We start from the raw sequence: 17,594 nt of genomic DNA, 5'->3' as shown, positions 1-17,594 counted from the left end.
TATACATTCTGGTACAAAGTGTACATTTATAAATGTAACAAATTGTTATATAAAGTATAACACAAGTTGTGAGTAGATGTACCATATTGTATATGAAACTTGCCTATTTTTTCCTAATGATGGTTTAAGTGAACTTTTAAACTATCAAATTTTCGAAGATAATTGTACATTTCAAATATTGTTTGGAAGTCCAGGCTGACAAATTTTGTAAACATACATAGCTGCGATAACGTAGCTTTCTGACGACGAGAGATTTTTTGTTATATATATTGCAGGGCAGAGAAGACCAGGTATTGATATTAGTACCTAAGTCCTACCCATCGGTATACACTCTTTTAAGGTATAGAGAGTCAGACCAGGTACTGTGTGATATATCTCTTTAAAAAGAAAGAGTTTAAATGTGTTCACCATTTTTTCTGACTTAATTTCCTTACCCGTTTACTATATATAGCAAAGATGAATATGAAGGAAATTTATTGTATATTTCCATTTTCATAAAATAAGAATGATAAAAATAATTCTGCCATAGGACTTCATCCATGGACCCTAGATTACACGACAGTGAGTTTATATCTGCAAACTAATGTTATATCTATTATGTTGGTACTTTTCAGCAGCAACATTTGGTATACTTCCAAAATGTTCAACTTCCTAAAAAGGCCAGCAGCTTTTTATTGTATTTGTATAAATATGTATAGATGAAATATCAAAGAAAATAGCGTTTCAAATCATTTGTGCTTCAGAAATAAAAGGCGGGTCTCTCTAATAACACAAGTAGGTACTATTGATGATAGTTTTTCGGAAATACAATGTACACACAATGTACATGTATTGTGGGAGTTGCATGCAAATTCAGTAGATTTCCATTTAATATGACATACAGAAATCTTGAGAAGAAATCAAGCACCAGTTCGAAGCAAAATACTGAACAAAATAAATCGGAAACAAACTCATTTTATCGCATGTTTACTATTTATTAGAAATATAAAGCAAATACATAAAAGTTCCATCCTATTATTTCTAAATACAGCTTCCTTTGAGCTTTAATTGTTTATGATCTTGACTATTTTCCCTTGTTCAAAACTATTCTACAACCACTTTGTTTTACTCTAATAAGAAATGGTTTCTTTTTCGAATTGTTTTATAAAAAATACTTTTAACACTTCATAACCATATTGCACTGTATGCATAAAAATATCACAAATCATTTTTTCAGTCATCTATTTTCGTAAAAACAATTCTATACATTTGTAAAATGTAAAATAGAGTGACCCCCTATCTCCTGAGATAGATAACCTGGTGGACTCAGATCTTCACTTCAATAAAAATTATAATATGCTTAGTTCTAGATCAAGAAAAAGAGAAAATAAGTTCACAGAAAAAATAATATTATGTATGTTTTAAAACTTGAACAAAAAGAAGAGAAAAGGAAAAGAAAAAAGAAACTAGATATATGTTGTAAATATATGTATGTATTTTTTTTGTAAAAGCAATAAATTTGTCCATTCACACTTTGCTATCAGATACACCACTTCAAAGCACATTCCTATGCAAAAATACAGATATATAGATATAAAAATTGACACATAAATAAAACTTGCACATGCTATGTACATTTATCAATATACCGTAGTTGTCTAGTTAGTTGGGGCAGATCAGGTCTACTGTGTCGACACACCAGCAGCCAGTTCTGGTGTTCGCTAATACAGTACGTTTAAAGCTATTTTGTATTTATAAATGTTGTATGCTATTATGTTATAATATATGCTATTTACATCTTGCTGGTGTTTAGCCCATGCTCGGGGCCAAGTTTATACCCCCATTATGGAGTATCATAACTAAATGCTATTTTACTATCTTCTAATCTCAAGCCCCTCAAGGAAATCTTGATATGCTAATACATATTCATGTACTATATATTATGTGATCATCATATATCGGCCAAATATAATACTGGATCAGTTAAGTCTACTAGGAATTCCAAATTATTATCTAATCTTCGCTCGTAACTAGTTTTTATCCACGGGTAGATTACAATTTCTCCTGACTGACAAGTACTTAGATACTGCACATGTATATCTGCAAAATCAGATAACTTAGTGTTAGTTCATAGGGTGGGGGATTGGACAAAATACTTCTGTTTGAATTTTTTTCTTATTTATTGCAATTAAGACAAACATTTTCTATTAAAACACATTCTAAAGATTAAATCCTATTTGAGTCCAGTCATAACACATACAATATATTAAAACAATCTCTCTAACACGGTAAACAACAGTCACAAAACAGTCAACAATGAAGTAATATGGTCAGTATTGTGCTGACCACACAGCATACATAATGATTAATCATAAATGACACCATCACAGACAAATCTCTGTCAGAATCCAAGTTTACCACAAATAACCCATTAGACTGCTCACCAGTGAGTACAGGTCTAGACCTTGTTTAGTCAGTTAAGCTACTGACTAACTTCAGTAAGACACTGAACATCACAAGGCGAAAACAGACGTGTGTGCAAGTGGGATAACTCTGTCAAGTGGTGAAAAAGGACCAAAAACCGGAAATAAAGGGTGGACCAAAATAATTTGAAAGAAATGGAGGTCTTCCACAAAGTTTTTATGTGAAAGTAGCAGATCTACTTTGTAAAAATTGTAATTAAAAACAGCTTGATTGGTCTAACCGAAAGTACTTTGAACAACCAGATCCATCTTTTCCTCAAAGTTTTGAAAAAAAAAAATTCAATTTGGTTTCCATACATCTTGGACTAATTCAACTCCATATACAAACTACATGTACAGTACTTAAAATGGTAAACCTAGTAAAATGTCAATTATGTGAACGTTAAAAACTTTTTAAAAACCTGCAGTGACAGAGTTAACCTCTAACATGTACTGTCTGTGGAGTCTATTGGATTTATACAGTTTACATACGATTTCTATATACATATCTAACTACATTATATCTTTTGAAAAGCAGTATAATCTAAATTGTACAACAAAATGCTCTACATTTTTATATACATTTATAGTCAGATCTCAATACGTACAGGTACCGACCCTTCTACCTTATAGACCCTGCTACAACCGTTACAATGAGGACTTGCCCTGTACAAGAGCAAGTAGACATTTGGAGTAAATAATTACACTCGCTTACACTCTCATGCTTACACTCTCACGCTTACACTGTCACGCTTACTACAACAAATTTACAATGAGATATATACAACACTGGCATGGAAATGTTTAGCATAACACTGCTGACAAACGTAAAATGTGGAAATGCTGGCTCTGGGTTTTAAATGGTAAATGCTAGGTTTGTCATAATATCATGCATTTCCCTTCATTTTGTGTGCATATATATATAATAATGATTAGATGTTTTATAGTTTTATCACAAACAGATGAGTAGAACTAGAACATTAACTGTATTTTGACCTTCCATACAAAAACCACAGCACTGATATTGATATATATATATATATTATAAAAAGAAAAATTCTCAACGAGTCTTTAGTACTTTCATCTCTTCTAGGAGATTCTTCAGACTGTTTATTTGAAGTATATGTTGTATATATATACATACAGGAAACCTACATCCAGTGACAAATTTGCGTTTCTCAAATATAATCTATAATCACCCTGTGTAAATTTTACCCTACACAATGGAAATGCTATGTGAAGTAATTAGCTGTGTCATGAGGTCATTATGCAGGTTGAAAAAGACTGTGTGACAATTATTTCTTAGTATACAGAGGTACACTCTTCATCTCCAAACAGTAACACAGGTACATTTACATGTGATGTCAATAAAACCTCACAATGACTCACCAACTCATTAACAGGTTTACGGCAAAGTTGTTTTAGTCCCGTAAAATAATCGTCAACTGTTCACAGGTTTAGGGAAACGTTGTGTAACTCTCATAAAATACATTTTCCTGTACATTTTCATTATATGTGCTTATATTTCTATTCCTGTATCGTCCGTTTATTTTAGTGACACAGAGTCCACTAACAATTACTCCATGCGAACATTAAGGCACGTTTTCTTCTGATATAACAAAATGTTCTATCAGCAGTGGTAATGCAAATTTTTACACCCAAATTCTTAAGTTTTATACAAAAATATTTTTTAAAAAATCTACAGAAATTTTTGATTTAAAATAGTTTTGATTTTGATGTCTTTGTAAGATACACAACAATTGAAAATGTTACTCTTCATCGGAAGGTCAGAAATTGAACTATTTACACTTGACATTGGAACGGTAAATTACAACATGATGGTACAAAAACTAATATGGCATACAAATTAAAGCCGAATAACAACATTTTCAAATATATTACTATTATACTGATCAGCCGTGAAGACACTTGTACAAGGATGACACGCGCAACACTGAATGCACTCCCTCACATAGGTGTAATATGTATACTACGTTGACTGGGCGTTCGCGTAACGACGATGCGTAGCTTGATACTACAGATGACTTCGCACAAGCATCATTGATTTGCTACACTAGGTGTTTTTTCCACGATGTAGAATGAATTTTTTTTACAGTAAGTTGCCAATAAATTCTTAAAACAATTTGATTCTAAATGTGCGCTACTTTTGCATTTGTATATTGTGAATACCAGTAGACGGCAACACGTTGAAATTTCAGTGATATCAAACACCCTCTCCATTTCTAGCACAATAAGACATTGGAGGATGTACAAATGTATTGAAATCGAAATTAATTTATAACATGGCATTCTTTTAATTAGAGTTACTCAAACTCTTGTTTTTACCAATAAACTTTCCACTATAGTAGTATGGTACCATGTTTTGTCTGTCCAATGACACTGATATGATTTTAAATTACCTCCGTAAATCTGAACAAATAACACACCGGCCATAATTTTCTATGCATTCAGCTATGAGGAAAAGCGCCCCCTACAGTGAAAGGTTCCTGTCCCCCAAAGTGAAAGGACCCTATCATCCCCCCCCCCTCCCTACAGTCAAAGCACCATTACTATAATATCACATGATGACAGATGACCAATGAAGGTGTCCTGAGTACGTGGACATCGGTCATCCCAGCCTTGGGGTCATTTTAGGCTGCTGCTATAGAGATGACCATGATGAGAGCCACGATACACGTCACAATGAAGTGGGCAAGCAGCATATTCCTCTTGAACCTCCGGCCCTGCAACGTTAAACGGACAATTCAGTGAAGTTAGATTTTTTCATAATATTGTCAAAAAATTCTTCATGATGATATAGTTTGATACTCCTCATGAACAATTCATGTCGTGAAATTGACAATAGACAATGTTTTATTGTCGATTTTAATGAGTAATGCAGAAATCCTGAACTGTACGTTTTAGCGGCAGCTGTCGGTGAAGTTCTAGCTAACTAAAATGTCTTTCCAGCCGAGGAAAGAAGGTAAATTCTTGCTTTATTTAACTAGCTTTTTAGAATACAAGTACATGCATTTATTCTGAATCACAAAACACCTTCCAAACAGCATCCCAATCATCGTTATAAATGAGTTATCTATTTTACGCTTGAACATATCAATATCATACTTTCTTCTCCCTGCGGTACCTCTCAGTGTGTGCATACGTACTCTGATTAAACCTGTTTGTTTTCATTCAAATCCAACTGTGATTATAAGATGTACATGTATATATTATGATACTTGTAATTCTTGCTTGCTCTGTATCGTGTAAATTCAAAGCGACGAGAATGTGTTATGAGTGAACTCTGACTCATAACTGACACGGTGTCGTCGGTCAACAGCATGGTACTGTACGGGGCCAGATCACCAACACAATAATAAGTCCAGTTTTGCTACATTTCTCCTTTAACTAAGTCTTTCATACTTGAGGCACACAAGATCCTCTATGGTCTTTTGTGAGAATATTTAGCCGAGCACCGAAAGTAGAAGGAAATAGAAAATGCAACTGCCAGAGCAGGATTTGAACCCAGGACTTCTGAATTCTAACCAGCTGAGCTACCTTATCAACTCCTTCATCTGTCATACTTACAACTGGTTCAGGCTCTGGGATGTGTGCTTTGGGATTGTCTCTTTTCTGGAATTCGTATTTCTTCCTTCGTTCTGTGAATAAAGAATAGCAAGATGTCATCACTCCATATTTGAGGGAACAAAGCAAAAGTATATTTGTTATCTGTCAAATACACTTATACTTAACTGTCAAATACACTTATACTTAACGGTCAAATACACATTACACAAACATGTTACTGTCATACGCATATTGATAATTTATAGAACAGCAAGTAAATACAAAATATGGTCAAATATTTGTGTATACTTAGTAAGGTACTAAAGTAACAAGAGCTGTTTGCGGACGACAGAGTTTTCCTATTTGTCCAAAACAGCTGAAAATGTTGATATCAATTTGTCAGTTAAGACAGGTTTGAACTGATAACAAGCTTAACCATATTATGACAGAAGGGCGGTTGTTTACCTTTATTTTTCTTGTGTGTACAGCATTGGTGGACCTCAAGCGTAATCTCTACGATGATGTGGAACAGGATGTAGATACACAGAATCCATGTTGCCCACCACGGCACCATCGCCTTTCCGAAGTCCATCCCGATAAACATGGCAGGGACTGTTAACAAACCGACGACATTTCAGTTATAAAACAACTCATCACCTTCTTCAAACAACACTTAAGAAAATATCATGATGCAAAGAATGTGCCAATCAAAGTTTATAAATCACTAGAATCATAAACTGTTGATCACTTAAACTTAATGAGAGAAATGATTAACCCTTTCACCACTGTAGATCATAGTGGGCTCATCCATATCAATGCATGGTAGAGTCTACTGAAGTTACATAGGGATGAAAGGGTTTTAACAAATGGTTCACAAAAGAAGTTGATCATTGATTCAAATATTTTGCATAATTGTTTTAAACATTCAGACTGTTAAATGAGGGATATACACTTATGCTTTTCAAAACAATTGTCAGACTTTTATTCAACATGGAATATACACATACATGTATATATGGTTTCAACTTACTTGCTAGACACCAGGCAATAGTGCCAAATGCCCAGTGGAACCAGTTAAAGACTGGGCGACATCTGTGGTCATCTTCTGGTCGGATCAGGGCGATGATGGGCTACACAAACAGAAACAAGTTTAATGAAGTAATCGAACACCTTTGTTCCTAAGAGTCTTAGAACCAGTGCTGGAGTGGCAGTAACAATCACAACATATAAAGATGTCAGCCTGTAGTGTCAGGTACGGTAACATCCCTGCGGTTGAATTTAATCATCAATTCTAGGAAATAGTCTTAATCTTAAAACTGGTTAATGACAAAACTGTCACATCTGCCAGTAACACTGATGAAAAAATAGTTTTCGAGAGTTTAACATTTCATGGTCACACAATTCTGGATTGAATTAGGGGAAAGAAAATGTATTAATTTGATACAAATCATAGGTTATCACACTGCTACCTTTTGCATCTTTAAGTAAGTGGAAGTTTCTTATCCATGATTTTAAAGAAATGAATCTGTTATCAGAAATGTCAATATACACTTACGTTGAGGATTACACAGATGAGAATGATGATACCCAAGATGGGGTGGGCCTTATAGGGAAGGTAGTCGGCCATACTGTATCCTCCTACCTCCACAAAAATGAGGATTACTCCGATGATGACCAGTAGGAACAGCCACGCCATACAGTTCAGATGACCCTAAAAAACAATAAGTATAATGTTTATAACACAGGATGTATCGCAACAGGTCTTAACACAACAAGTTTAATGTTTATAACAGAGTGTAAACACAGAACGCAACACAACAGGTCTGGTGTTTATAAACACCAGAGCACGCATTCATGAAACCGAACTCAGATATTGTGCTCAAGGCCATATTCGTGTTCCGTTAATAAATCAATAATACTTCACACTTTTTCTACGACTTGGAAGAATTCAGGGGAGAAGTGAAGCAGAATACTGTTTTCAATGTTTACACTTGACCTTATGACTGTTACACATAAGGTTAGCCTGAGCTCAGATCCATGCTTGAGCATGTGAAGTTTTATGAATAAAGGCCCAGGTAAACAAAGGCAGGGGAAATTCTGGAATTTGACAGCAGTACACCATTTTCAGCAATTTTAGTCAATATCAAAATTAAGAGGGGCCATTCTATGTAAAATTAAAAGAAAACTGGAACAGGAAGGTATCAATTTCAGTTTTGAGGGGTCAATGGCCCCATAGACCCCTCCAGGAGTATTCCTGCATAGGACTTAAAGATTCCCATCCCAATGCAGACAAAACGCTAGAGAATTTCACTGTAGTATTTTTTATATATACAGTTACCTCCCCTTCATTTCATTTTGGATTTAACCCTTTCACCACTGTAGACCATAATGGACTCATTCAGATCAATGCATGATAGAGTCTGCTAAAGTTACATAGGGGTGAAAGGGTTAACTGTAGCATAGTTGGGCAGGACACTTCCATTGACCAGGCAGAGTGACAGTATAACAGTTTAAGTTTAGGGTCCAAATCCTGATCTAGCCATGCTGAACTCTCTGATCACTGGATGCAGATTATTTTTGCCTATTTCACCTCTATTACTTTTTCGTAAGTCTTGCAAAGGTGAGGTGGTTTTTTTCGGAAATGATTTATCAAAGCTATAGTCAAGCCGTTAATATCAGTTTCCATTGTTAAGTTACAGTGTCAGGCAATAGTACGGGGGTCCTTATCGCAGCAGGTCCAGTGTTGTCACAACAGGGTAATATAAGCACCACTGGTTCTGTGGCTACTTATAAATCTAATCATGTTATGTTAATATGTCATGGTATTTTGATGCTACTTACAATGAACCAGTACCTCTGGCCATAGAAACGCTTGTTTGGCCACATAGGTTTGTAGTATTTGGTGAGGAGGAGGCCAGTAGTGCCGAAGAAAGCCCACGCCAAAATCATGAGGATACCTGTCAGACAGACAACACTAATTACAACAGGTACATACATCACAACACAAAGGTAACTAGTTTCAGTAAGAATTGTTTCCACAGCAGTCAGTACCATCACAAAGTATGTACCAGTACCAATTATTGATCACTTTTAATGAAATGCCTTATGGCAATTATCAACACATTCACCCCCGAAGACACATTTGAACTCTTGGCCTTATTTCATTACGCTTGCCTCCATTTCAAGTCTTATAAAATGTACACTTGACTTACCGTGGCCCTTTACAAGTGCGTAGCGGGCGTAGTCACCAACGTTGGCGGTAGATGAGAGAGTGATCTGATCAGGAGAGGATAGAGGAATCTCCCCAACACCAAACCCATGGGCAGCTGTTTCACCTGGGAAAAAAATAGCATTGTTCTGGGTTATCTCCCTTACAGCACTCCTTCACAGGATCTTAAATGAGTTTCTTTTAATATGAGATTTTATGAAGTGCATTTAGATATTTTTTCCTTTTTTATGAGATTCTGCCAAAGACTTTCAGTCATCTTATCAGAAATTATTACCCTTTTAATCCCAGTACCAGATATGCATGCGACTATTTGCTAATAAACATGTTTTTCTCCGACAAGTGCCAAGTCTTCGATTTTGGAACCATGTATCTTGTCTCATATGCAATTTTCGTGTGAAAAATATATCGTATTATATAAACTCTAAAAAAATAAATATAAATGAATATTCTTAATAGTCTTTTACTTTAGAAAAAATGTTTACATTTATGGAGTCTCAAAATAGATTCTCTAAATTAGTGCACATGTCACAGTTATTGTAAAGCCTCAGAACTAAGTTGTCTCCCTTGTAAATAAACGTTATATTACCTGACTCTGCGACGCCCCTGGACATGATGAGATGGCTATAACCAGACATGGGGTAGTCCTTGGTATCTGGGTGGGGCACCTTCTCAAACCGACATCGTAGTCGACCGTTAAGGAACTGACCTTCCTCAGATATGATACCTGCTTTGGGCTGCAATGAAACAAAATACAATGTAAACAATACCTCTCTTACATTGACCTTATATATATCCGGCAATAAACCCATGCTTGGTAATAATTAAGTCCACCAATATATATTGCAGTTAGGAAGAAATGCAAACAAAACCTTTTTCATTGTCCTGTAATAAGCCAACCCCCCTTCTGTTAGTCAGTAATTATGTGTCGGGCCCCCTGTCCGGGCTCATTGCAGGGTAAATACGGTAGATAAACAATTCTGTACCAACACAATACAATGCAAGAATCTCCTCTGTTAGATCTTTCTAAATCTACAAAGTTATTGGTTACTGTACAACATCAAACACTTCCAGGTTTTTACTTTTGCAGGTAACATTTACAACCGTATTTGCTGATACAATCTTTCATATGCCGGTAGTTCATGATTTTGCTGTTTTAATATTTGCGATTTCTGTGGCGGTACAGCCAGAGTTCCATGATCTACTGTGAATATCTGTGTTATTAAAGCAGTGGAGACTTATTTTAGCTTTCAACAAGAATAAGAAATCAATGTTGTTATAAGTTGTTCTTATTTAAGATATACTTGAGATTAATGTAGTAATCAATTATTTTACAAGAAAAATTGTCATTTTCTGTGACCTCAAAATAAAATGTTGAATTACGAATTTACCAGTCACTGCAAGAAGTGTTGGTTTTTTTTTTAGACTTTGTGGGTAGTGGTTCTCGTTTTGAGTCTGTCTAAGCAATAAGTTCTAACTTACATTATTGAGTCTTTTGAGTTCGTTAAAGCAATGAGTCATATCTTACATTTTTGAGTCTGTGAGTGTGGTGGTGAACACTCTCGGCGAGGTAGACCCGAGTTGGTTTAAGCAATGAGTCATATCTTACATTTTTGAGTCTGTGAGTGTGGTGGTCAACACTCTGGGCGAGGTAGACCTGAGTTAGTTTAAGCAATGAGTTACATCTTACATTTTTGAGTCTGTGAGTGTGGTTGTGAACACTCTCGGCGAGGTAGACCTGAGTTGGTTTAAGCAATGAGTCATATCTTACATTTTTGAGTCTATGAGTGTGGTGGTCAACACTCTCGGCGAGGTAGACCTGAGTTAGACCTGTGGCCCCGTTGTGGACACACTCCATCACCAAGTCTCCGCCCTGGAAAGTGTTGAAACAAAAATACTGATTAACATTTACACAAACAACAATAGTCTTTATAGATGTCTCAATAAAACAAATAAACAGGCAATGACATTTTAAAAGCAATGAAAGCTATTCCATTCCTATAGGAGTGTCACAAAGTCTTTATACTTATATCTTTTTCCTATTTTCTTTTTGATTTAACTCAAATAAACATTGGACATTGTGTGACTTGTTTATTCCCTGATCCATTTGATTGTCAACTGAACGACACATGCACATCATACACATCTGATGTTGTCTAAATTAGCCTGTGCTATGTACATATCTTACCCATCTGATGTCGTTCGAGATGGCGAGTGACACGTATCGGTCAGTGATTCCGTCCGTGATGCCTCCCACCTCAAACCTGTACCTGTTGCCTCCTAAATGGACCCAGGTGGCAATGTACTGACAGTAGGGCTCCCAGCAGCCCTCAGGGATTCGGTAACAGCCCTTCTTGGACCCACAGTCCCGAGTGTTTATGGGATCAATCAAAGGCAGCCTCTGCATGGAGAAAACAACATATTACACAAAAGTTCTAGCTTCATGAGGGACAGGGCCTGGACAGGTTGTGGGGATGTGATATATACATAGTATGTTAGCTATAGACTGGCTACCAGCCCCTTAGTTTTTATGAAGAATTTCTCGACTGCATTTTACTACTGTTTTTATGAAGAATTTCTCGACTGCATTTTACTACTAACTTATCTCCCCTTAGTTTAGAACTTCGAACCAGACATCCAAGTGATCAAAATTATTAGAGTTATAGTTTTTTCTTAATGATTCAATATTTTCGAGGCGATGGCCAGTCTAATAGTATGTAAGAATGGTTCAATCTGTTGTCTGTACATTGAACTGTTCTATCTCTTTCATTTATTGTCAATTATATATAGACACAAGTTTCTAAAATGCTTTTTTCTATAAGCCTATCAATGCAAACTGTAATATTTTTGCCCTGCAAAATGTCCATCCCAAGTGAACCCTCCCCCTACCACCTCTAGCAACAACCACACGCCCAAGTACATGGGTTAAGAAAATCTCACACTAGAAATAGCATGGCTTTGTCGGTCAAGGGTGAGAGAATAGTTTATCAGTTGTTTAGCGTTTCCAAAACCCAATACCATCACAGCACATAAATCTGTGTTTCACAAAACAAGCTACAGAATAAAAGAGTCCTAAAAAATTTAAGATTTAATTCTGAATAGACTCCTCTTTAATTTCTTATTGTGTTGTAGTGATAATACACAGCAGGATAAACAGTGATCCATGTCATACGTACGTTTGGATCAGTAGGTAGTTTGTCCATGGGAGGACCGTTCTTGTCAATGACAGGCTCGGACAGTTCTCGCACCCAGAACCGATTTCCGTCCTGAATAAATGTGGTCCTGTTGAAGAGGAAAGACACACAATTGTATCTACCAGTAATTGTGTTGATGTAAAATCATTATACTGTACTTTGAAATGTAGCACTGATTTCAGAACAGAAAATAAACAAGATACTCAATTGAGATGGTTTAAACATTGTTTTATGGCAAGGCTGGTAAAAATAGACTGTATACAGCATTAACACAAAATAAAGAGATGCTGGAACCAAGTATCCAAGCTGATATAGACAGATATACGGACAGGACAGGGGCTGGTTTAGACAGGTTATACTGTACAACTTGAACTTATCAGACCTGTGTGAACAGAACACCATGTGTAAGTCCCTTTATGACCCAAACAACATGAGGATAATTATGTGCCTAATAGAAAGGTTTTTGGATTACAAAGTTCTGATTTATACAAGTAAAATATTGTAAAAAGACGAAAGTGAAATACCTGATTTTTATACAGGTATATCATAGTAACATGAAAAGTGAAATACCTGATTTTATACAGGTATGTTATAGTAACACAAAAAGTGAAATACCTGATTTTATACAGGTATGTTATAGCAACAAAAAAAAGTGAAATACCTGAGTGTTTGGTTTACCTTAGGTTAATTGTTAAGAGACTCATTACAAATTCCTGATTCTAATCATGCTTTCGAAAGAGTTACCGGTAGGTTTACATACTGGTATCAACCAAAATGAAACTCTATAAACTTTTATGATGAATCAACATATACAGGATTAAAATGAAGCTTTCACGCTTCTGAGCAATAGTTTGTGTATCAATTCAGTTACAACCATAAAAGTTGGAGTACCTATATATCTACTGTACATAAGGAGAGGAGATTTTTTTTTTATCAGAAATGGTATTTTATTTCAAAACCACAAAATTAATATGTTTTTATGAATGATGCTCTTATTTACGTGTATAGTCAAAAAAATATGTGCAATGGAAACTTTACATCCCCATGCAGGTTTTGATCAGGAATTTTTTTTGGTATGTTGTTTTTAAAAATATTCCGATACTCAAATTTAAGAAAATCTAGCATGGGTTATCTCCCATTGCCTATTCTGCAGTGATGTGGAACCCTGACGGTGTCGGCTGCCAAGATAGGGAGACACCTGATCGGAGATACATGCCATTGTCCTGTCTGCCCCTCACTTCTCTCAGACAAAAGCAGCCACTAAGCAAACAAACAGCTGGGGCAGGTTATCGGTGTTACTGTGCTTTAGTATAGAAGCTCACTGAAGCATGTAACGTGGGTTTGTCTGGCCGTGAAGCAAGCCCAATACCGGCACGCACATCAAAGGACTGCGAATACAGTGACATTATATACAGATCTACCGATATATATTCTGCAGTGATATTATGTTCTAAAAGTTTGACACTCGAGAAAAGGTGTCTCGTGATAAAAATTTGTCCATACAAAGTGCAAAGGTACAGTCTGAGTAAATAATCCAACTGTTGTTTGAACCACCATAAAAGGTCTTTAAAAGTTAATAAAAATTACAGTAAAATCTAAAAACATAACAATGATACAGATTTGATCATTCCTTATCCTAGGAGTCTGCAGGTAAATACAATACAATCCTATCTATCTTATCATAGAAAACAATAAGTCAACACGCTCCATGTGAACCTCTGTAAAATACTGTGGGAAGTTAAAACTACGTGCAGCTCACTGCTCTTCATTCATATATATTTACATTTTCACTGAGTTCATCTATAAGCATTACCAGAAGAAATTGCATTCATAGAACTATGAACGCAATTTGATCAACGTAATTTTGAACCTTCTTCCGCCTCGAATAACATGTCAACTTTAAGAAGCAAACCTTGGTGTCATGAGGATGCTTCAAGAATCTCGTATTCACTAACAACACGGACACTTCAATATCAAAATATAAGGGATTATTATATTTTCATATTATTCCCGACAAGTGATTGGCCAAAAGTGAATCACGTGCCCACCGATAAAAAACGATATTGACTAGGAGCGCGTGATTTTTGTTGAAGGACTGGGTGTTTCTAAAAATAGAATAATGGCGCGTCTTAAACAAACTTATCGTCCCGCTTCCTTAGCTTTTTGCTGTCTTTTTTTCAGATTGCTAAAATTTCTGTTTTGAAAATAATAAAATAATTGTAGCCTTTGACTTGGGTCAATACCTGGATTTATCGACCCGAGAAAAGATATATTGACCTCGGACTGCGTCCTCTGTCAATATATCTTTTCTCGGGTCGATAAATCCAGGTGTCGACCTCAGCCAAAGGCTATAATTGAATAATATCTATATCAACTCATTCACCCATGAAATTTCATAATCAAATATTCCAACCATTAAATTGGAAGAGTCCAAATGTGTCTTCAGGGGTGAATGAATTAAGGTAAATAACAATTAAACATTAAGAATATATATATAAAAGGATTGAACTTTCTTTTTTTTCAATTTTCATGAAATCGAAAAAATGTCCTTCAATCCTCGTTAGTCGTTCTTGTTGTACGATTGCTATTTTTTATTTCTGCAAAATACTTGTGGGACAAACTTGTGGGAGTGTACTACACGTTTTAAAATGAATATCCCTAACCTACACTTTACAGATTGGAAATCAATTAACAGGGTCTAACTTTCTCTTACTTTCAGGTGGCCAATATAGAGGTAATAAAATTCAAATTAAATATGAGGACTAAGCATTGCACAAAATAAAAATACATTTAGGTGGTGTTCTGTAAGATGTTAATAACTGTAAATATGTTCTGGTCACAATACCTGAACACAATTGGTCCCTTCATAGTCACGTCCGGTTTCCATACCAAACGTACGTTTTTCTTCGCTTGGTTGGCGTTACTTTGTTTTATGGCACGCTGTAATGAAAAGACATTATAATTTTAACTACATGTAACCATTATTGATACAGCAGTAATGATTGGACTCTATCTATTGGAGTGGGAGAGAATCAACATCTTTGTTTTCTACGGTGGTAGGTAGTTAGTTGTAGGAATCAAAGAAGGATACCCAACAGTATTCAGTAGAGCCCCATCAAGGAAAGTAAATTTACAAATGGTATTATTACTACAGAGAAAGGATGAATAACCATCTAGATATAAACTCCTATACAAAGTCTTCACAGTGACTTATTTGTTCCCTTCCAACATGAAGCAGGCAGATTGAATTCCAGGCACACCTGTGTGTGAACTCATTATTTCTGCATCAACACTTTTAGCATGTCAATTCAAATTGATCAATTATTCCAGACATGACCGCAGCCATTACAGGTGTGATATATTGTACTGTTTATTATTCAAGTATTTGACTATATTATATAAGCAGGTTTGTTAGCAATAAATATACATTAATGTATGTAGCTGTGCATATCTACCTATCATAAATGCAATCTACTGGTATACATGTAAACATTACCAGGCCCTCACAGAGTTGAACAAATGTCTGTTTATTTGGATAAAAATATTTCTAAAATACTTTAATTAGTTGCCCCACTTTCGACAAGAATTCTGGACAGGTGCAGTGTAGACATTTACACCAACCTTCCCATTCTTCCAAATACACAAACCCCCACACACCACCCAAGCAGGTCATCTCTGTCTGCCCCGATAAATAATTACCCTGCCCACACAGATTAACTTTGAATGCCTTAGAGGTAAAATTAATCCTGCATACAAAGATAATATCTGCATGCCTTTTAGTGCACTTTCTTATTGTGTTGTAGTGATAATACACAGCAGGATAAACAGTGATCCATGTCATACGTACGTTTGGATCAGTAGGTAGTTTGTCCTCACAGGTAATCTCTGTGTGCCCCTTTCCTCTCCCTCACAGGTAAACTCTGTGTGCCCCCATGCCTCTCCCTCACATGTAATCTCTGTGTGCCTGCCTGCCTCTCCCTCACAGGTAATCTCTGTGTGCCCCCATGCCTCTCCCGATAAACTTAATCTGCGTCACAGGTAATTTCTGTGTGCCCCCTAGATACATGTACACTTCATCTGCCCACACAAACCGTCGCTAGCACAAATAAGCATAGTGCAGATAATATATGTGCCTTTTATGAGTACACTTACCCCTCCAGCACAGGTAATTTCTGTTCGCCCCCTTAGCCCGGTGTCGGTACTGTTGAAGTCAAGGTCTATAAACCTGCCGAGTGGCGTGTTGTCCTTGACCGTACCATCCCTGTTGATGTACACGGCCTGCACCATGAAACGGGTGAAGGCTGTCAAGGGCTGAACGGCAGTCAGGTTCACTGCAAACAAATCATAAGTAAAATAGATAAATCAAAAACGAAGAAAACCTTTTAATTATTCATGGGTAAAAGAAGTATCAACACATGATTATATTATGCCTGTAACTTGATCGTGTTTCTGTATTTTGATTCAATATATTGAAATGAAAAAAAATATTCACATATAATATGCACAATTAAACGTAGAACTACACTATTATTTGTAACAATATTAGTACATTAGGACACGTAGGTATCAAAATAAAGGCTTAACATAATCTTTATGGAAAAATGCAACATCCAGCTTTAAGCAAATTGAAATTTCGAGACTTTTTGTGCAATTACAAAAGGTACCATCCATGAAATTCCAGGAGTTACGCTTCACTTACATTCTCTGCAACCATGGAATTCAATTTTTTTTAAAGGTAGGTGGTTACAGTCGCTATTTGACTGGTTTCAGGTAAAAAAAAAAAAAAAAAAGCTGACCATTCGTTAGGCTGATACCTGTCTTTTGAAGATCTGAGGAGCGACAACTGACTTCAAAGTCAATTTTTGTCATTGCGCTGCTGCACCATTTTTTGTTAGATAATGCTGGCCATGTAAGATAACCATGCTTGCTGAGTCCATCTTACGTGGGTGCGACGTCACAATGGCTAAACGATGACGTGACATCACGAATTTGGGAAACACTGATGCCGCAATGCGGCAATGACAACATGATGAAATTAAAACCTTTTACGATATATTTACCGTTCACGCTAGAAAGATGAGATTATTTTTTCTGCACAAATATGCAAATATGTGGTATGCTAAATCTCAATGACGAATTCGTTTTCATCAAAAAAAAATTGGGGGG

At 36.0% G+C, this 17,594-nt stretch overlaps 1 protein-coding gene across 4 annotated transcripts in view; it reads right to left on the bottom strand.

The window, feature by feature from the left end:
* Positions 1-950: 950 nt before the first annotated feature.
* Positions 951-17,594, bottom strand: part of LOC110460455 (ferric-chelate reductase 1-like) — a 37,172-nt gene continuing 20,528 nt past the window's right edge. For all 4 annotated transcript variants that reach the window (XM_021513375.1, XM_021513376.1, XM_021513373.1 and 1 more), the window contains exons 3-15: positions 16,581-16,759; positions 15,274-15,368; positions 12,411-12,516; positions 11,423-11,635; positions 11,006-11,107; positions 9,824-9,971; positions 9,221-9,343; positions 8,850-8,965; positions 7,564-7,719; positions 7,039-7,138; positions 6,474-6,620; positions 6,030-6,100; positions 951-5,185 (exon numbers count right to left, since the gene is read on the bottom strand). In XM_021513375.1, coding sequence (XP_021369050.1) covers positions 5,093-5,185; positions 6,030-6,100; positions 6,474-6,620; positions 7,039-7,138; positions 7,564-7,719; positions 8,850-8,965; positions 9,221-9,343; positions 9,824-9,971; positions 11,006-11,107; positions 11,423-11,635; positions 12,411-12,516; positions 15,274-15,368; positions 16,581-16,759 — 1,649 coding nt within the window. In that variant the 3' untranslated portion in view covers positions 951-5,092. The remainder of the gene's footprint in view (positions 5,186-6,029; positions 6,101-6,473; positions 6,621-7,038; positions 7,139-7,563; positions 7,720-8,849; positions 8,966-9,220; positions 9,344-9,823; positions 9,972-11,005; positions 11,108-11,422; positions 11,636-12,410; positions 12,517-15,273; positions 15,369-16,580; positions 16,760-17,594) is intronic.

This window comes from Mizuhopecten yessoensis, unplaced genomic scaffold (genome assembly GCF_002113885.1).
Source record: "Mizuhopecten yessoensis strain PY_sf001 unplaced genomic scaffold, ASM211388v2 scaffold10403, whole genome shotgun sequence".
Classification (NCBI taxonomy): domain Eukaryota; kingdom Metazoa; phylum Mollusca; class Bivalvia; order Pectinida; family Pectinidae; genus Mizuhopecten; species Mizuhopecten yessoensis.
The sequence above is the reverse complement of the archived record's forward strand: the minus strand, read 5'-3'. Positions and strand labels throughout refer to the sequence as shown.